Source organism: Ursus americanus, chromosome 20, assembly GCF_024610735.1.
Source record: "Ursus americanus isolate L20-20 chromosome 20, mUrsAme1.1.p, whole genome shotgun sequence".
NCBI classification, from domain to species: domain Eukaryota; kingdom Metazoa; phylum Chordata; class Mammalia; order Carnivora; family Ursidae; genus Ursus; species Ursus americanus.
The window spans coordinates 39,427,738-39,449,761 of record NC_142146.1 but is presented as its reverse complement, the minus strand read 5'-3'; the positions used below and the strand labels follow the sequence as shown (position 1 = coordinate 39,449,761).

The following is a 22,024-nucleotide window of genomic DNA, read 5'->3' as shown; positions in this document are numbered from 1 at the left end:
GGCTAATTTGAAAGCTAAAGAATATGTTGTGATTGCATGGCTTCATCTGTATTTTTATTAAAGACACAAGAAAAGGAGACATTTTTCTTAAGTGAAAATGGTTTAAGTTTACAATGTACTTTATCATTAAGCATCATGCCTGTGCATTTGGTGCCCACGGGCTGCTGCAGCCCAGATGTCTCCCCATAGGAATGGAGGGGCCTTTAGGGAGCTACAAGTCTTGCCCCAGAGATCTTGTAGAGTAGAAAATGGTAAGTCATCTGTCTGCGTGAGGAAAGTCTGAGCTCTTCATCTGCCCTGGAATACAAATTCCAACAGTTAGAGCCTCTCGCTAATTGTGAGTTATGTTTTTTAAAGAATGTGAACTGAAAGAACACGTTAAGAAATTAATGTCCATGAACACTTTAGTATGAATTGTAAAAATCTGATTAAGATTCAACAGCCATTTTTTGAGCTACCTACTATGTGTTAGCCTAACAGCCCTCCAGGTTAGTATTGCTATCCTCATTGCACAGAGGAGGAGACTGACATTCTGAGAGGCTAAGTTGTCCTATTAAACAGCTACTAAATAACAGTGCTTGCAGTTGAACCCAGAATTTCTGACTGTAAATGCTCTTTGCTCTGTATTCAGCTGTCACTTTGAAACTCAGAAAGCAGAGTCCTAAAGGAATGGAATTCATAATTAATAATTTTTGATAAAAGGATTGAGGAAAAGAAATTTTCAATCCATGAGATTCCATCTGGGTAGGCTGATCCAGGTGAGCTGTAGAAGTGCTATGAAGGGATCAAAGGCAGCAACAGAACCTGCCTGTTCAGGTGCTGTGTGGAAATGGCAAGGAAGGTGTTAGGATTGGAGCATTTCACTCCATAAGGGATTCAGCTCCAGGTAAGAGGTGCTGGTAGAGCAGGGACATGACTGAGACTGATCCAGTTGTGCTGGCACATTGCTGCCTGCACTTTTCATTCAAACCTTGGTTCCATAGCAAGAACAAGAATGTTCACTCTGCGAGGACTTTGTTGGTGTTCTGGATACTATTTCAACAAAAATATGAAAAAATTTTGCAAGGGAAACATTTCCCCCTGAGTTTCTTCTTGAAATCTTATGAGTGGGGGAGAGAAATATGTAAGAATAGAAAAAATGGAAGTAAACAGTGCAAATCAAACCAGTAGGCGAGCTTGCATATCCAAAGATTGCATGAAAAAAAAAAAGAGTTATTTCAGCTTTCTGGTGTTTTTTCTGAATGTTTGTTTTTTGTTCTTAATGTTTTCAAGTCAGAGGCTTGTGAGCTTGCCAATTCCCAAGAAATGGCTTAGATGGGTTGCACTATCTTTTTTTTTTTTTCCTTAGCTTCAGTCATATGTTTCTCTCCTGTTTAACACAGCATAACGTATTTTATCTTCAGTTTCTGTGGCTTGAAATTTCCATCACTATCTGGATCATTTAGTCATCATTGAACATGATTACCTGCTTAATTCTTACCTCTTGAGAATGTTGTATCCACATTGTGAAGTATAGACCTACTAACCTGCCATTGTATATTCAACTGTTTATTTTTTTCTTTCCTTATCTGCAAATATGTAAGGCCAGCTTGCAACAGAAAATGCGTTCTTTGAGGACTGTTTCCACCCACAATGCAAGTGACATAGCTCTTCAAAAGTTGTGTTGATAACTGAAAAGACTTTACTGGAAGCAAGATGCTCTTCTAATAAATGCGGTGCATCTTGCTAAGAACTAGTATATCAGAATCCACAAACACAAATGCAAAGAGGAATAATGCAGAGGGTGTCAAAGATTGAAGCCACCTGGATGTAAGAGTAGTTTAGACTGTGGCAAGATAGAAAGTACACACTTCATCTGAAGCAGACAGCCACCACTCAGCTCCAATGGATCGTTTCTATAGGGAACAATGGTCTAACATTGCTAGATCTTATTTTACAAGAGAAGCTCACAGTCTGAATTTTTATGTGTAATCTTTTACTGTTAGCCAGCTATCCTAACAATTTTAAAAGCACTCAATTGGTGCCCAGCAGCAGATTACAACCTCTGTGGTAGGTGAGGAATAAAAGAGAGAAGCCATGCTCAGATAGTGCCATTCATGAGAAAATAATGACTACCATGTATGTAGTTTAGGACCTTGCTACTTAAAGTGTGGTCCATTGACCAGCGACAGTATCCATATCACAGGGGGATGTATTAGAATTCGAATATAGGCCCCACCCCAGACCTACTCCATTTTAACAAGATCCCTCAGTGATTGTTCTGCACGTCAAAATTGGAGAAGCGCTGATATCTGTATAAGGTCATGTTTAGTGTAAGGACATCCCTGATGCTCTGGAGGGGAGCTTCGCCATGGTATGCCTACCTTAGGAGACATCAAAGGAGGCTTTATCTCTAGGGGCTGTAGGTTATGAAGCAGCTGAAGGCAGTGATTCATTTGCAGTCTTCTCTCCCTCTACTCTTGCTTGCTCCTCTTTGCACATTCTTGGTCTTACCAGATGTGCTCAATGAACACATCGCTGTTGCCCAACATAGACCTCTCAGACATCTAAGCCAACAGCAAAAGAACCACATAAAGGGCTCTAGGAATTTCCTAGATTTTCACTCTAGAATTAGCTCTGCTTTCTTTTCTTCTGCCTGCTACACATTCCTTTACTCATCATCTCCCCCTTCATCATCATCTTGCTTATTTTTTTGTTTGATCTTTTTGTTTTGTTTTGCTCCAGCCTTGTCCATTACCATTTGAACTGGCAACCCCATTACGAACTGATTTCCTAATTTCAACTTCGTACTCCCTTAGGATGCTTTTTCTGAGTGTTCTTCCTCCTCTTGATTCTTACAACTTCATAATAGGAGAGACTTGACTAAGTTCTGCACCGGCTCCCAAGCCAATGGTGACCACTCTTTTCTACTTATCAGGAATCTGGGATAAGACACTTTAATTTCCTCCTTGATGTGAACAGATAATTAACAGATACTACTTAATAAGAAGTTAAGTATGTGTCTTTTTTTAGGGGGGTAGAGGGAGGTAGGAGAGAGAGAATCTTAAGTAGGCTCATGCCCAGTGTGGAGCCCAATGTGGGGCTCGATCTCAGAGCCCTGAGATCATGACCTGAGCCAAAATCAAGAGTCAGATGCTTAATTGACTGAGCCACCCAGGCACCCCAAGTATGTGTCTTTTCTAAAAAATATTGACAGTTGCATCTTGAAGAAAAAATACCATTCCTCTTTGAAAATAGCTCAAGGTAACACTAATGTGAAATCTAGCCAAGTTGCTATGGACTATGGTGACTTGGTGTATGGTAAGAAAGAAAATGACTTACTCTTTTGGGTATAAACCTCTCACATTTTGAAAGTGCATTTAATTTAAGATACCCTCTTTGACAATTAATATCCTTATAAGATGTATCCTGCCAAACAATTTTTTGGTGTCATGCCTTCCCCAGCTTTTCTATCACAGTGACAGGACCAGTGTATGCTCCCACACTGCAAGGCCAAGTTGCAGTGTGAGAGTCCTTGGTTTGTGATGATTCTGGTCACTCTGACCAGGGCTCTCTCATTCCCGCGCTGGTCTTCCTAACTCGTCTCATCTGCACTCTCACCATCCCTTTTATTTTATAAACAGCCCCTGAGCACTTATGTTTAAGTGCTCTATAGAGATTTGAGAATAGCTAAGACTGAAATGGACGCTGCCCTCATCCAAGCAGGAAAAACAGACATTGAACAAACAATTACACAGTTAATTAATTAATTCTGTGGTGATGAGGAAATATAGCCATTATAAAAGCTTCTATTGAGCAGATCTGACTTTTGCAGGAGGGTCCAGAATAGTTTCCTTGAATGAGTGATGTTTGAGGACTATTTAAAAGATGTGAGCAGGGAAAAGAAAAACCATAAGGGGTAGTCCATTTTCCCAAGATTAGTAATAGTGGGGCACCATTGTCTGAAGGGGAAAGGAATGAAGTGGTAGTAGAACCTGAAAAGAGATCTCTGTGGACAGGACCAACTGAATGGAGCTGTGACCTTTGACTGAAGGACAATGAGAGCCCATACAGGCCCTGATGGGAGGGAACTGAAATAATAAAAAATAAATACCCCAACCTCACTCTTATCACCCACTCTGATCTCCTACCAGTGTTCTTTCACCTGCATTGGTCAAATCAAGCCAAAAGCTAGAGAATAAGGGAGCCCATAGAAGGAGCCCATGTAAGTCAGCATCATGGGGGCACAGAGCAGGGTTAAAAGGATGCAGAATGGATCTAGAAAAAAATAACTACCCACAAATATCTTGGCATTTAATCTAAGAGCAATTGGGAAGTCATGAAAAGGTTTTGAGCATGGAGATAAATGTTCAGATTTGTGTTTTTATAGGATTCTGGCTACACATTGGCAGGAAGTGAGAGGATGCAGGGACACCATTTCAGCAGACATAGAAATATTCAGAAGAGATGTAGTGTTAGCCAGAACTAGATAGTAGGTGTATTTGAAACCAATTCAAGAGGTAAAATGGCAGTTTAGTGATGGATTGCATATGGATAAGAGCACATCCAGGTACAGATGGGTTCAAAATGACATCGAGTTTTCTGGGTGGGAGTTGATGCCTTAGCTAAGAAAAGATACACTGGAGTAACATCTGGGTTCTGGTTCAGGTTCAGAGCTAGTGAGTTTGAAGTACTATGGGTCTCCTAGAAGCCAGAATAGGAAACTTAGTATTAGATATGGTGGATATGGTAGAGAGGTCTAGACATCATGTTTAGTGTTATCTGGGGAAGCAAAATGAGTTGTTCTCCAGTCTTGAGGAGTTAAATGAGTTTTGTGAATGCCTCCTCCTATCTTCTGAGAAGGTTGAGGTATTTGACACAGAGAGGGATAACTTCATCTGTTCTCACTCTAATCCCAAACCAAGAATTTGTGAAGAAGCTACTGTCAAGTTAGAAAAGGAGTGCTAGTTAATAAAATCAGTTCCTGGAGTCAGATTTTAGGTCCTGTCAAACTTGTCTTTATTTTTACTTTGATAACTGACTAAATTCTAGAAAATATTGTCAATTACAAAGTTTCTCATCTTCTCTCTTGGTCTTTGCTTTTATTTTTTTCCTTCAGATTTTTATAAAATCATACAATTTTAGAGTTTGAAATCACCTTAAAATCATTTAGCTTCATTCTCCCCAATTCACTCCATCAGGACACCTGTATCTTTTTAATAGAATAAACCAGCATCCTTTTTATAGAACACGTAAGGGATCCTTAAATTCCTCTAGGGAAGAGAACTAACAACCTCCAATTGTACATTTCCAACTCATTCTTTGGACCGTTTTTCAAGAGGCTGACATGACTTTTTGTAATGTCCACCACCCTCTCTTCTTCCCCTGGCTTTCTGGAGGAACACAGATTAAATCCTCTTTCTCTCTTTCTTATGACTACTTTCCAGTTCTAAACTCTGGGTGTCATGTTGCTTGTTGGCTTTCTGTCAGATACCAAACCCAGCTCTACACCTCTTGCCCATCTAACCTGTTTCTAATCCCTTAGTTTCATAGAAGGCATTTTCCAAATGGTTGTTTTGAATAAGAAACTATTTTAGCTGAGGGGCGCCTGGGTGGTGCAGTCATTAAGCGTCTGCCTTCGGCTCAGGGCCTGATCCTGGCGTTCTGGGATCGAGCCCCACATCAGGCTCCTCTGCTATGAGCCTGCTTCTTCCTCTCCCACTCCCCCTGCTTGTGTTCCCTCTCTCGCTGGCTGTCTCTCTCTCTCAAATACATAAATAAAATCTTAAAAAAAAAAAAAAGAAACTATTTTAGCTGAGATCTGTCCAATGTTGAATATAATGGAATTAGTATGTCTCAAGGTCTGCACAAATATACTTCCATTTGGGGCACCTGGGTGGCTCAGTCAGTTGGGTGTCTGACTCTTGGACTGTTTTTTTTTTTTTTTAAGATTTTTATTTATTTATTTGACAGAGAGAGAGACAGCCAGAGAGGGAACACAAGAGGGGAAGTGGGAGAGGAAGAAGCAGGCTCCCAGCAGAGGAGCCTGATGCAGGGCTCGATCCCAAAATGCCTGGATCACACCCTGAGCTGAAGGCAGATGCTTAACGACTGAGCCACCCAGGCACCCCGAATTCTTGGTCTGTTGATTTCAGCTTAGGTCATGATCTCAGAGTCATGGGATCTAAGGGCCCCACACTCAGTGGGTGTCTGCTCAAGGATTCTCTCTCTCCCTCTGTCCCTCCTCCTGCTCATGCACACACCCACTCTCTCTGACTCTCTCTCTCTAAAATCAATCAATCAATCAATCTTTAAAAAAATGTAGACTTCCATTGATCCAGGTATCTTTTACCTCCACTGCTTATTTTGCCATAGATCTGTCTTTTTTTATTTTCTCTTGTCATTTCAATGGGTCTTGGGAATCTTGTAATATCTGTTTGAATATTTTTAAATATGGGTGACTAAACCAATTAAGCTATTTGTGACTTCCTGGCAAACTTGTCTTCACCATCTTCTGCTTGGTTCCTTGACTACTTTCTTCAGGGAGACCTGAGATTGGGATGTAGTGGTATCAGAATAAGGGGTGTCTTTGGTTTGTTTGGGTTTTTTTTGCTGTCACCTTTTGTCTTTTTTTATTGAGGTATAATTAACATATAATATTATATTAGTTTCATTACAACATAATGATTAGATATTTGCATATATTATAAAATTATTACCACAATAAGTTCACTTAACATTCATTGCATACATGGTTACCAGCTTTTTTTCTTGTGATGAGAACTTTTAAAATCTACTCTCTTATCAACTTTCAAATATGCAATGCAGTATATTCACTACAGTTGCCATGAAGGAGGTCTCTTTGATGTGTGCTATGCCAACCACACTAGATCAAGTATGAAGAATCATTTAAAGGGTAATTTCTTTCCAATGATGTCACATCAACTTTCTATAGTGAAATGAGATGAAAACATATGTTTCTACATTGAAAACAACTTATTAAAGGCTTCTCTTGAAAGCTTTGAATCTGAACTTTTCTCAATTCACTGGTTCTCTGAGAAAGATGTTAATGCTATAAATGGCCTTTTGTGTTTCCCAACAAAAGTGATAGCTGGAAAAACTTAAGAACACCTTGGATCATTCAAGAGTGATCTGCTGGTAATAACACAAAAGGATGGCTATTATTATGCTCACTTTATGGGCTAGGAAACTGAGGAAATGATGAGATAGGTAACTTGCCTTTGGTCAAAGAGCTAGAAATTGACAGAGGAACTTGCATGCTAGATTTTAAGAGTCTGGGTTTTTTTTTCTACATACCTAAGCAGATTGCCCATTACCTTTTTTTTTTTTTTCCATTTTATGCCCAGAATGCAACCAGGAGCTGGGCATATAGTAGGTACTCAATTAAAAATATATTGTGTGGCTGATTAAATAACCTTGATTTCTTCTTCTTCCTCTGAACCTCCTTTTTATAAAGAATAAGGAATAACTGCTTATTCCTTCTGCGTTGTGTCCTTAAAGATGAAACCCAACTTGATGTTAACATGTGCTTTGTTCTCCAGAGGAATAGAGTTGTTAAGAAATGAAATCATTAACTATTGACCAATTCACCTGGCCCTCATCTACTCATGGTTCACTCCAGCAGTTTCTGTTACAGCTAAATTCAAAGTCCATTCAACTGAAATCACATGGGGACACGAAGAACTGTCTACATTTCAGTTCAATGCCCAGTAGTGTAAAACCAGTCCCTGTGTGAAGAGAGTGGGTGTTAGTAGATAGGAAGTTAGGGCATAGATGAAGAGTAAATTATATTAATTGTCTGGTGTTGTGTAGACCAGATGAGTGGGTGATTGTCAGAAACGTTTCCATAGATTGGTAAGGCTGGCCCCATGTGCATCTAGCCCTAGAGTCTGGTCAGTTAATATGCCAGGGACACTTGGGATAAATAAGCTTTAACAAACCAAATAACCTTCTTTAGTAGATACTTGTGTTGCTGGGGTGGTGTTGTAGGAGTAGTGATCTCAAAGCTCAGGATCTATAAAGGAATAACTGCTCTATGGTAGTAAATATTTTATTATTTTGATGTTCTCTAAAGCATTTTGTTGATTTCTTCTATATTTGCCTAGTGGGTAAACTCTGTTATTAGAAGAGAAGCCCATGAGAACAGTCTCTGTGTTGTATTACACCCATCCTAAGCAAAATGGGCCATTTGAAACTCTCCATTCTAGATCAAAAAGTTTTTGAAAATATATTGATATGGTTGAAAAAGAAGAATTGGGCCAAAGAATTAGTATTTGATTTTCATCACTCGTAAGATAAGTTGTTCATTCTATCTTGTCACCAATAATGATAATATATCTTAAGACCATCAATCAAACAGTAAATAGTATAACGTCTTAATTTGAGCTAAATATATTTTAAACATCTACCTTTTTTATGAGCTTCCTACTTGCTGAAAAATTGATCTGATCAGGGAAAATCCAGAGAGTTGCATTTTCTTGTCATTTGGATTTTATTGCAACTAGCAGTTGGCTTTAGGATTCCAAATGGTAGAACTGAAGAATATAAACATGCTTTAGGGAATATGAAAAAGGGATGGGAAATTTTCTGGGACTAAATTATCAAGATATATTCAAATCACAGGTTTTATTCCCTTTGCTAAAATTTCAGGCAGCAGAAAATCTGCGAAAACTGACAATTCTGCCACATCATTTTAGGAGAAAACTGGCAGTCCAGTCCTGGCTTGCTACCAGCCAGGTTCAGTATAATTTTGATAAACTCATTAACCTAATGGGTCATGGTTTCTATATTTTTAAATAGGTATTCTGGGTTAAATAGTTTTAAAGTTTTTTCCCCTGATCGAAACAACTTATTCTAATCTGTGTTATCAGTTTCACACTTGAGGAAAAACGGCAGAATAAAGGCTATAAGGTGGTAGGTAAGCCTCTAAGCATCTTGTGGTAGTTCTTCATCTGTGAAAGAATAATAACTTTGATTTTATCCACCTTCTAGGAAGAATGAGAGCAAATGAGGTAACAGTCATACATGTGTCTTTAAGGTGAAAAGTAGTAGCCAAGGGCGCACATGTACGGGGCAGCAAGCACCATTCTTTCTGCTTTAGCATAGATGAATTTCATACTTTGAGATATTTTGTGCAAGCTTCTTGTTACTAATAAAAAATTGTATGTATATATGTGTACACACACACACACACATATGCATTTGTACTGCCATAAAATCTTCTTAGTTGTTATAGTTCATCCCAAAGCAAAGAAACCTATTGTTTTATTTAACCAGCATAAAACTGCTTTTAACAAACAAGCAGTTTCTGCTAGGATTTTTTTATATATTTAGAAAGAAAAGCTTGAGGATTCTCTCATGACTTTTGAAAACTTGGTAGGAAGGACTTTGCAGTTACTAGCCTCAGATGAGACCAAAACAATCATCCAGCTCTTTCCCTCTGGCAGGGAAAGATGGGGGGGGGGGGTCTCTGTACCTAGGAAAAAAGTCTCTGTGGAGCTGCAGATCTCAGGTAACAAAGGTCTGTTACATTTTATATTGTAGTGGGTAAGACATCCTTTCACTCCCTGGCCCCCACCCCATTTTCATTTTCTTCTACAATGAGTTCCAAATTGGAGCCAAGAAGTAATAGCACCTTGAATCCTCACATGCTATCCATTAGTTTACATCTTCCATACATAAATAGTGGGGAAACCAGGTCACTAAGCAATACGTATTAGGTGCTTTCTGTAAGTGAACCTGTAACCTAACTGCATGTCAGGCAAGCTCCATTTATGAATTCAAAGTGCTGCCATATTAAGGAGTTTACCATCAGAACCAGAATGTACACCAATGGCTGAGCCATTTTATTTAGTCAATGGGGTCTTCATTTAGAGTCTCCTACTCAAAGTGTGGTCTGGGACCAGCAGCAATGGCATCACCTGGGAGCTCATTAAAAGTGCAGAATCTCAGGCCTTACTCCAGATCTGCTGATCCCCAGGGGATTGGTCTGGATGTTAGGGACAAGATGTGATTTAGAACACTCGTTCTAGATCCTGGCTACATATCAGAAGAGTGGAAGAATTTTTTTAAAAAATTATGCATGGGTTCCATCTACAGAGAGTCTGATATACTTGGTCTGGGACGTAGCCTGGGCATCATGATTTTCAAAGCTTTCTGTGTGATTCTAATATGCAGCAAAATTTGAGAACCATTGAATTAGACTATCTAACAATACATAGTGGAAGAATTCATCACATTGAGTTACCCAGCTTTCACTGTCTATACCTGATATGATACCACCCACTCGTTTTGTTGGCCCATTTTACCTTTTCTTGTGGTGACTCTCCCTATTTCTCCTCCTCCTACCACAAGTCAGGTCTGACCCCATCTTTCAAGAAAGATTCATCTCAAATACCTTCTTGCCCCAGACCATGTTCTCCCTTCCCCCTTTGAAATTCATATCACTTTACCTTTAGCTTTTTTACTGATACTACAGTTTTCACATAGTAGTGCAGTCATTTATACACATGGCTTATCCTTTCTCCTAAACTGTGAGCTCCTAGAGGACAGAAGCCACATCTGGTTCATCTTTGTAACTCTTGGGATCTAGCAAGGCTGGCTAAAGTGTGCATAGAATGGAGGTGGAACAGAGAGGACAAAAGACAGAACAGCCCAGATATGCTGTCTTCAAATTATTTGGGTAAGATGGGCAAAAAAGAATATATGGCTCAATGAAATAAAGGAGAGACTTTATAAACCACACCAGAGGATGGACGATGGGGATACAAGCTGATAGAAGGATGAAGGCAAGAGAGCGGTGATTATATCCAGTGAGCACTAAGCATGGTTTTCTGAAAGGAAAAGAAGGCAGATAAGTAGAGAATAGAGTAGAAATGAGGGAGTAGGAGAGAAGTGAGGAATTCAAGTTACTCAGACAATTTTAGGGGCCACACATCCCAGGATGTTGGTGCAGGCTGTCATTGAGTGGGTGTGGCTAAGTTCTGCACTTCCTTCATTGTTCCTTTCAGTCTTCTCAGAAGTGATCCCCTTTCACACCTGAATGAGCCAGCATCTCCGAGATAGTGGATATGAGTAGACAGACAACAAGCATCCCTGATTAAGTTCTTACCTATGTTTAGTTCATCTTTTAGTAGATCTCTGCCTCTTACTACATGTCAGCATTGCAATTTATGCCCATTGCATATTCATGCTTGGGATTTATATCACATTTTCTTCAAGAACCCTGAAGTACTTTACAGAAGGGGGGATTGTATCTCTGCAGGCAATTGCATAAGTTGCTATAGAAACAGGAATTGTCACTAAAGTGCACGGGTGAGTGAGGCCTCCAGGGAAGGCCCAGTAAGGTGGCAAGTTAAGAGGCAGATGGGCTGTGGAGTATTTGGGAAATGTACTCACTTAATTTTGTTCCAACGACTCACAGTCCCAGAGCCTTAAACCCCAGCCATGGATAAAGAACAGTGTATTGCATCACAACCTCCTCTCTGAAGCCTTTCCATTATTGAAAAAATGTGGTGGCCATTTCAGGCTCACAGAAAGCCAGATCTAGAACTGACTTAAAGGAGAAATCATGGAAGGCATGGTGCTTTCCTTACCCTTTTACAGCCTAATTAAATGCCTGAAAGGAAGGTGTCCTGGGCCACTCGTAACCCTTAAAGAGCTAGTCCCAATATAATATCATGTCAAAGGCATTCTAACAGGAACAAAGAATATAATAATTGGCTTCTTAAATCTGTGAAGCCAAGGCAAAAATATCTTAAATTTTCTACTTAGTGTCCGATAGTAAAAAGTAGAAAGGAACATGTATTTAAATTTCATTTTTATGATTTGTTGGGTTTCCTTGTTTATAAAATAAGAATCATCATGGCTGTCCAACTGGTGTGTGTGTGTGTGTGTGTGTGTGTGTGTGTGTGTGTATTAAAAAATATATAAAATGTACTAACATGAACCTTGACACAGGACAGGTACTCAACAAATGTTCAGTTGTTTGTTTCCTCTTTCCTTCTCTTACTTTTATTCCTATCACAGTCTTAGAATCTCAGGGCCAGAGAGCCTACTACTCAATGGCAGATAGGAGACTTGAGAAAAATCAAGTTTCAATGGGATGGCAACTGTGGGAATTTGGTTGTTCTGGTGATGGCTGTTGCTAACAAAATTTTTGAGCAGTCAGATGTCCTGGCATAGCATTTCCCAACCTCAAAGGACACACACTTATGCCCCTGACAATGAATTTTCCCTTCATTGCTCTCCTACCCCCATCCCATTACCTAATCAGCTTCTTCTTTCCGCTTAGGGACGGAAAAATTGAATGCAACCTTCCCCTTCCTCTAAGGCCTGTCTCTCTCTAACCCTTTCAAAGAAGAGAGGATTAAGGGCAGGTACTTATGACATGCCCACAAGTCACCCAAGTGACTTTTTCATCCTCTTCTTTTCCCCAACCTTCAATGAAACAGAGGGAACAAAGTCTTAAGATTGGTGGGAAAAATAGAATGGGACAAGGGGGCCATTGTGAGATCTGAGTACCTGCTTCAGTTACAACAGAGCCTCAGGTTTCATGGGCTCCTTGAGGCAGAGCAGCCTGTACTGGGTGCTGAAGTGAAACCCAGGAGTGGAGTCACAGCTTAGTCAGGAAGGCCTTTTCCCCTCATCTCTACAGTGAATGGCAGATGGCAGATGGCAGATGGTTCCCTGGATTGCCAAAGGAAGGGTTTCATTTGTTTGTCCATTGGATTTTGCACTAACTGAGGAACAAACCACTTTTAGTGAGAAAGGTTTTGCATTCTAGGAAAAAAAAAAAAAAAGCACTAGTTGGGACATCCCACATATTGACAAAACACTGCTGGCAGTTTCCTTACTTGAATGTATATTTCAGGTTCAGCAGATATGCCACCTTCCTCTCAAACCCTGTCCTGAGTCCCCAGGTAAAGACAGTTTCTTCTCTGTGACTCAGTGCACTTGATCTGCACTTCTTCGAGGACACTTAGCACTTTCTATCATGTTTTCTGCTTATGTGGGTGACCTATCTCTTCTTCCTGAGGGTGGAAGTCATGCCTGACTTATCTTTGCAATTTTCATAGGACTTAGTAAAGTGACAAAACAGTGACAAAAGGGGAGAATCATTTCTTTGACACCTGTAAGAGCCTGTTGTCCTACAGACTATCTAAAGCCCATATAATTCCACCCAAAGTCAGACTCACCACCTAATGCCAATAATCTTGACAAAGCAGAATTACTGTTTTGTGTTCCCTGTTTATGGGTCCTCATGAGATGTGAGCTTCTTCACAACTTCTTCCTCAAAACTTTATGATCAACTGAAGTGTCACCCCAATCTCCCTTCTCTGTCTGGAGACAGACCTGGCTTCTCTCATAGACGAACTTCTCAGAGGAGTTGCTATGTTGTCTGTCTTAATTTCCTCATTTTTCATAGGCTTTTCAACCCATTCTAATCTCACTTTAGCTCCCACAATCCTAATGACAATAAATAAAATGGCCCTGTTGGCAACATTCAACCCTATTTATCAATGCCCTTCTTCTTGAAACACTTGCTTCTCTTGACTCCTATGACATTCTACTAGATTTCCATTCACATCTCTAACTGTACCTTGGTATCTTCCACTGCTTCACCATCTTTACCTCATCTTCAAATGCTGGATCCAGGTCTCCATCATGGGCCCTCTTCCACTTTATGTTCTCTTCAGACTTTCATGCGTACCCAAGGCTGCAATAACATACACCACACAGTGTCTGCTCTCAAATCTGCGTCCTGATCCAATCCCTCATTGAGATCCAAATCTGTATACCAAACATTCTCACCAGCTGCTCAACCTCAACATTTCTAAAGTTGAACTTGTGATCTCTTCTATAAAATAAAGTCCCCCTTTAGTATTCCTCAACTAGAGAAGTGTGCACATGTGCAGTCTATACTTCTCTCCATAGGACTTAGAAACAATACTAATAAAATAATAAATTATAAATTAGCTATTAAATGTGTGGTTCCACCCAATAAAATAAAAGCCCCCTCAGAGGAGGGATTATATCTTTTGGTAATTTTTTGTTTAATAAGTGAGTCAATGAACAAATTAATGAATGTATGAATGAATGAAGAAATGAATTTGGCTAGAAGACCTTCCCAACCCCATCCAGGCCAGCATTAAGAAATTATTAATACTCTCATAGAAACAGAGAAGAGGTGGGTGGTTGCTAGGGGTAGGGAGGGGGGTGGGAGATGTAAATGAAGATGATCAAAAGGCATAAACTTCCAGTTATAAGATGAGTAAGTTCTAGGAATGTGGTGCACAGCATGATGACTATAGTTGATAATACTGTACTGAATATTTGAAAGTTGCTGAACAATTATCATATGGTTTCACTCATTTATGGAACATAAGAAATAGGAAGATCGGTAGGAGAAGGAAGGGAAGAATGAAGCGGGGGTAAACAGAAGGGGGAATGAACCATGAGAGACTGTGGACTCTGGGAAACAAACTGAGGGCTTCAGAGGGGAGGGGAGTGGGGGATTGGGATAGGCCAGTGATGGGTATTAAGGAGGGCACATATTGCATGGTGCACTGGGTGTTATACGCAAATAATGAATCATGGAACATTGCATCAAAAACTGGGGATGTACTGTATGGTGACTAATATAACAAAATAAAAATTATTAAGAAAAAGAAAGTTGCTGATAGAGTAGATCTTAAAAGTTTTCACCATATACAAAAATATAACTGTGAACTAATATAACCAAAATTATAAAAATATATATATAACTGTGAGGTGATAGATACGTTATTGAACTTTTTTTGGTAATCATTTTGCAATATATACATGTATTAAATCATGATATTGTGTACCTTAAACTTATACACTGTTATGTGTCAGCTATATTTCAATAAAGCTCAAAATTAAAAAAAAATTATGAATTCTCCAGTGAGGTATTGCTCTTGAATGCATGTTTCAGAAAAAAAGAAAGAAAGAAAATGTGAGATATAATCTATCCATAAAATGTGAACAAATAAATAGGGAAAGATATTTATCTAAAAGAAAATGTTTGGGTATAGAAATCAGAAATCTAGATGTAGATTATAACTCTCATATTGCTTCCAGAGCCTGTTGGTTCTAGATTTTCCTACTGCAGAGTGAGCTTCACATAGTGGCCTGTTTCAAATGATTTCACAGGTAAGGATGTGGCTCTTCCAACAGTGAAAGGGACTGGTCCACAGAGCTGTCTCTCCAAACTACTAACTCCCCTAACTTTTTCCTAGCAATTCAAAAAAACTGCCTTTTCTAGTAAGTCTGTTCATTGCTTGATCAAGACTATTTTTTTTTTAAAGGAAGAAGATATATTCTTTCTTAAAAATACTGATAGGGATTAAGATGCCATACTTAAAAATCACCCAAACAATTGAGCATTCTGGAACCTTTTTTTTTTCCTTTTTGTGATTTTTTTGTTGTTGTTGAAATTCTAGTTAGTTGACATACAGTGAAATATTAGTTTCAGGTGTACAATATGGTGATTCAGTACTTCAATACAACATCCTATGCTTATCACAAGTGCCTTCTTTCGTATCTATCACCTATTTAACCCATGACCCCACCTCTCCTCTGCTAACCATTAGCTTGTTCTCTATAGTTGAGAGCTGGCTTCTAGGTTTGCCTCTCTCTATCTTCTTTTTTCTTTTTTTCAAGTTTTTATTTAAATTCTAGTTAGTTACCATATAGTGTAATATAGGTTTTGGGAGTAGAATTTGGTGATTCATCACTTACATATAACACCCAGGGCTCATCACAACAAGTGCCCTCCTTAATACCCATCACCCATTTAGCCCATCCCTTACCCACCTCCCTTCCAGCAAACCTCAACTATATGGTCAACTAATCTTTCACAAAGCAGGAAGCAATACCCAATGGAAAAAATACAGTTTCTTCAATAAATGCTGTTCAGAAAACCGGACAGCAACATACAAATGAATGAAACTGGACCACTTTCCTGTACCATACACAAAATAAATTTACAATGGATGAAAGACCTAAATGTGAAATTGGAAATCATCAAAATTCTTGAGGATAACACAGGCAGCAACCTCTTTGACATCAGCTGTAGTAACTCCTTACTAGACATGTCTCTGGAGGTAAGGGAAACAAAAAGCAAAAATGAACTGTTGGGACTTCATCAAGATGAAAAACTTCTGCTTTCTATGAAGGAAACAATCAACAAAACTAAAAGGCAACCTATGGAATGGGAAGAAGATATTTGCAAATGACATATATGATTCAGGGTTAGTATCCAAAATCTACAAAGAACTTATCAACTTCAACACCCAAAAACAAATAATCCAGTTAAGAAATGGGCAGAAGACATGAGTAGACATTTTTCCGAAGAAGAAATCCAGATGGCTAACAGACACATGAAAAGATCCTCAACATCACTCATCAACAGGGAAATACAAGTAAAAACTATGATGAGATATCCCCTCACACCAGCCAGAGTGGCTAAAATTAACAACACAGGAAACAACAGATGTTGGCAAGCATGCAGAGAAAAGGGAATCCTCTTACATTCTTGGTGGGAATGCAAACTGGTGAAGCCACTCTGGAAAACAGTATGGAGGTTCCTCAAAAAGTTAAAAATAAAACTACCCTATGACCTAGTAATTACACTACTAGTTATTTACCCAAAGGATACAAAAATACTGATTCAGAGGGACACGTGCACCCCAATGTTTATAGCAACATTATCAGCAATACCCAAATTATGAAAGAGCCCAAATGCCCATTGACTGATGAATGAATAAAGAAAAAGAAGAGGTGGTATGTGTGTGTATATATATATATATATATATATATATATATATATATATATATATATTGTGAGTGCATGTATGGATACACACACACACTGGAATATTATTCAGCCATTAAAAAGAATGATATCTTGCCATTTGCAATGATATGGATGGAGCTAGAGTGTATTATGCTAAGCGAAATAAGTCAGTCAGAGAAAGACGAATTACATATTATTTCACTCATATGTGGAATTTAAGAAACAAAACAGATGAACATAGGGGAAGGAAGAAAAAAATAGCAGGAGACACACCATAGGAGACTATTAACTATACTGAACTTTTTTCACCACAAGTCTTTAGGTGTGGAGATTTAATGGTGTAAAATAAACTCATGAAATTTAAAATCAGTTCACATGTCATAAACACTTAGTAAAGTGAGTGTGTAGAGTATTGTGTTGGGCATTTCCCCAAATTCTTTTTTACCCAGTACTTTCTATTAGCATCAGTGAACTGACTGCCATCCTGTAATACTCTACTCTTTGAGAGCAGGTTATGGATTTCTACTTTTGTATCCTCCATAGCACAAGCACTTTCTTTTCAAAGAATAGCACTAAATGGATATTTGTCAAAATCGATATTATCAACAGTTCTGGTTTTTATGAGGCAGTTCTACTTCTGCCGATCCCTCTAACCTATGCTGTCACTAACCACAGACTGACCCCTGGAGGACATCTTATTCGGGTCCATCATCTTCACAGCATTGCCTGCATTGGACTTCACTAGATTCCCTATCCCCATAAAACCACATCTCTCCTGTATCCTGAGCCATCTGAAATATTTTCTGTGAAGTGCTGATAGAATGTACCACTCTGTGAGAACATGGTGGTTGCTAATGGTTTCATTTTTTTAGCTGCCCAATTAATATTGTTATAACTAGTTTTTATTAATAATAATGTAACAAAAATAGCTACCATTTATAAAGAAGAGGTGTCATGTCATATATGCACCTAATTATTGGATTATTATAATTACCAGTGATGATGACCATTGTTATTAGTATTGAGCGTTTACTGAACTGGACATTTTTTTTCTCCTTTTTTGGGTATTATCTCAAGTAAGCTATTGGAATTATAGTTATTTTATGTCCAGGAGTTGATTTGAAGTAAATAAACAAATTGTGGTATAGGTGTGTGTGTGTGTACATTCACGTGTGTTTCTCCTGATTTCAAAGCAGTTCAAAGCTTTATAGAGTTGGTGGTTAAGGATGTAGGTTTTAGCATCCAGCTCCCCGGGTTCAAATCCAGCTCTCTCACAAGCTAACTTCTGTGAACTTAATCAATTTATTTAATGTCTGTGAGTCCTAATTTTCTCATTTGTAAAAAAATAATTGTAGCACCTAATTTATAGAATTTTGAAGATTAAGTGACACAATAAATATCTATTGTGTCACATAATAGCATTTGCTAATATATGTTATTATTTATTTCTTATTATTACTATTTTTAAAAGAACTGGGAAAATGTAGAAAAGCAAAAAGAAAAGTAGTCACATTTAATTACATTATTTAACCACTATTAACATTCTAGACTATAAATTTGTGGTTTTTCCTGTTTGTATGTATGCCTAAGCATGTTCCATTTTAATAAAATTAGAAATTATTGTTTATTACCACTTTATAATTTGCTTTGTCAATTTACTTTTCTGTGTCTAATATAAAGTCTTGTATATAGTAGTATCAATTGCATATTAGCTCATATATATGTGTTTTGTAATTTATTCACTAGATATTTAGATTTCTTTGGATTTTTCACTCTTATAAACAACAGAAATCTGATATAATTTGAATACACACCTTTTGGTACATATTTGATTAATTTTTGGCATAAATTTGTAGGCAACCATTTAATAAGCTATAGAACATTAAAAAATTGATACTTCACTTAAGACTTTAATTTAATTTCCATCAATAGTTTATGAGACTTCCAGTTCCTATAAAATATTCCCAAGCCTGGGTATGCATATATTTTTTTTATTTTACCCAATCTAATGGCTTCTGTGCAATATAAGAAGTCATTTTAATTCTAAGCCTAGATTCCCAGACTGTAAAATTAACTAATGGGTATAAAATTCAGAAATAAAGTCACAGGTCATAAAGTTTATATTGATTCCAGAGCCTGTTGATGCTCAATATTTGAAGTGTAGCTCAACCCGAAGAGGCTGAAGAGATGAGTATTGGAGAGCATTCCCGTGAATGTTGTAACTGTCCAGACTGCCCCAGTGTTGATCCCACTTGCAGATTCCAATTCAGAGAGTGATATAATTAACATATATTTCAAATTTATGATAATTTTTATTGCTATCAATCAGGTAAAATATATGCTTCATAAGGGCAGGTATCTTTGTTCTGTTCACTGATTTATCTTAAGTACCTAGCGCGGAGCCTGACACACAGTAGGGGTTAAATAATAAATGTCTGTTGAATGAACAAATAAACTGAATGAAACTACCCTACACCTGTCAAGAGGCTGCCAGAATACCCCCCCAGCAAGAGTGTGAGTAAGCTGCCATGATTGGGACCTCTTGGACTAGCCTCTTCTCAAAAGCCACTGCTGTGTCCCATGACATAGCCTTTCTCAAATATGTTAATACTTTCAGCCGAATTAAGATTCAGCCTCCCCACTATAGTTCACATTCTTCACAGTAATATTGGCCCTCTCTGCTCAACCATTATGTCTTAATAACTATAATTCAGAGGGTAGTATTATTTCCAAGTTCTTAAGATTACTCCATTGTTGCGTCTTTGTAAAACCTAGAACCACCACCAAATAGGATAGCTGTGAATATATTATATGGGATAATATGTAATATAAAATACAAACTATTCATCTAGGCAATATTATGTGGTGGTTAAAAGCCCAGGCTCAGGAGCCAATACCCCACATTTCAAATCTGGGTTTTGCAACTTAATAGCTGTGTCATCTGGAGCAGGTTACCTGATGACACTGTGTTTAGTTTTCTCATCTATAAAATGCAAATAGTACCTTCCTTATAAGATTAATGTGTGGATTAAATGAGTTAAGGCATGTGAAGAAATATGAATAGTAAGTAAATATTACCTATTTCTATAAATATTATTAGCAGTGATAATAACCTCATTGAGAATGTACTGTGTGCCAGAAACCAAATGTACATTATCTCAGGTAATCCTTAAAACAATTCTGTGGGCTAACTATTATTGTTATCACTATTTCATTAATAAGAATATTGAGGCTCAGAAAGTTTTAGTAACATCCTAAAACCATATAGCTGGTGAGTGGTAGAACCTAGATTTAAATGCAGATGTGTCTGAAATATTTCTCATGGAGAAAATTTTTTAACAGAATCTGAAACATCTGCATTTTCATTGACATTAAAATTTCTGATATCTTTTTTCTAGCCTTTTAAGCCATGCTCACAACCTTAGAACATTTTTTTAAGAAGTTAACTTTCAAAGTGTGTGAACATTTAAACATCTATTGTTCTGAGAATCTACAATTTCTAAAGACTCTTTAGAGTCACTTACAGTGATTTTACTATGGTCCAGTTCACAAGTCTCCGTATTTCCTCTACTAGGATTTTGAAAAATCAGTCAGTTAAATACATACATACATACATACATACATACATACATACAATTTAATAGCTACAGGGTGGCAAATGATGACCAAGACAGACAAGTTGTTTTCCATGGTGTGAGTTTGGTAAGCTTATAAACCTTTTATAATCTCATGAAAGAATAGCTATCCTTGCAAGATCAAAACATAAACCTTTCCAGATTCATTTTCAACAGCATATTGAAGTTACAGGAGCTCTTTCCTAAAAGTGATTCTGTACCCACTGTGGAAGTGTCTTGACACTAGCAGTAGCAGAGACCCATCTATTGTAAAGTAACTGGTTGACTGGGGGTGCTGTGTGTGACCAATATCCTCTCATTGCAGTGACAGACTTGAAATTTGAACGCTTTTCAGACACCCCACCACACAAAACTATGAAAATTGAAAAGCAATCCATTTACAGATGTTAACCCAGCTGCTGTATTCGTGGGCATAATTTACTATGACATATTTGACAGATTATTTTTTATATACTTGAAATTTATTTATTTTCATTAAAATATGCTATAAAATATTCTGTTACCTTTTGCCAGGTGAATGAATTGAGATATTTGATTAAGGTGTCTTTCATGGTCAAGAGATTTAGACAATGTACTGAGAGCTAGCATGGCCATGAATTGGCAGAGTGGTGGTAATTTGTGCATGATGCTTATTCAGGATGCACATTAGAATGCTAGCTATGATAGCATGGGTTTGTGCAGGATTCAACTTGATGTTTGAAGATCTTATTCTTTTCTTCAACAGGTTAATTATGTATGGCTTTGTGAAAGCTATGGTATATGCTGGCCAGTTGAAAAATGGAGACTTCCATTTCACTGACTGTTTGTTTTTTGGTTCACTGATGTCTGCTACAGATCCAGGTAATTGCTCAAATAATATGTTTTTTTTTCTTTTTAAGAATCAAATATTTAATTTAAATGTTTCTCTAAAGACCATCACCTGAGTCTACATCATAATTCCATATTCCCCTTCACTTGGAGTTGACACATGTTAGTGATGAAGGAAGGAAGGAAGGAAGGAAGGAAGGAAGGAAGGAAGGAAGGAAGGAAGGAAGGAAGAGAAAGAAAGAAAGAAAGAAAGAAAGAAAGAAAGAAAGAAAGAAAGAAAGAAAGAAAGAAAGAAAGAAAGAGAAAGAGAAAGAAAGAAAAGAAATAGGTGAATATCCTAATAGCTTTCAAAAAATGGATCTGAAAACAGTTTTAGTAGTGGGAATTTCAGAATTTAAAATTCATTACAACTTGTTTCTCTAGAATGTATACCTATTTTGATTATAGGCCTTATTTTTTTCTCCAACTTGTCATTTTTCAAAAATGAACTACTGAATTAAATGGTAAAACATATTTTCAAAAAGATTGTTTATGGGAGCCTGGGTGAGTCAGTCAGTAAGCATCTGCTTTTGGCTCAGGTCATGATCCCAGGGTGCTGGGTTCGATTCCTGCATTGGGCTCCCTGCTCAGCGGGGAGTCTGCTTCTCTCTCTCCCTCTACCCCTCACCCCTGCTCAGTGCTCTCTCTCTCTCTCTCTCAAATAAATAAATTAAATCTTTTTAAAAAAAGATTTTTTACTATGGAGCTTTTCAAACACATTAAG

The 22,024-nt window shown here is 37.8% G+C and overlaps 1 protein-coding gene across 7 annotated transcripts in view; it reads left to right on the top strand.

The window, feature by feature from the left end:
- Positions 1 to 22,024, top strand: part of SLC9A9 (solute carrier family 9 member A9) — a 661,514-nt gene that overhangs the window by 234,694 nt on the left and 404,796 nt on the right. For all 7 annotated transcript variants that reach the window (XM_087870270.1, XM_045813403.2, XM_087870269.1 and 4 more), the window contains one exon: positions 21,179 to 21,294. In XM_087870270.1, coding sequence (XP_087726396.1) covers positions 21,179 to 21,294 — 116 coding nt within the window. The remainder of the gene's footprint in view (positions 1 to 21,178; positions 21,295 to 22,024) is intronic.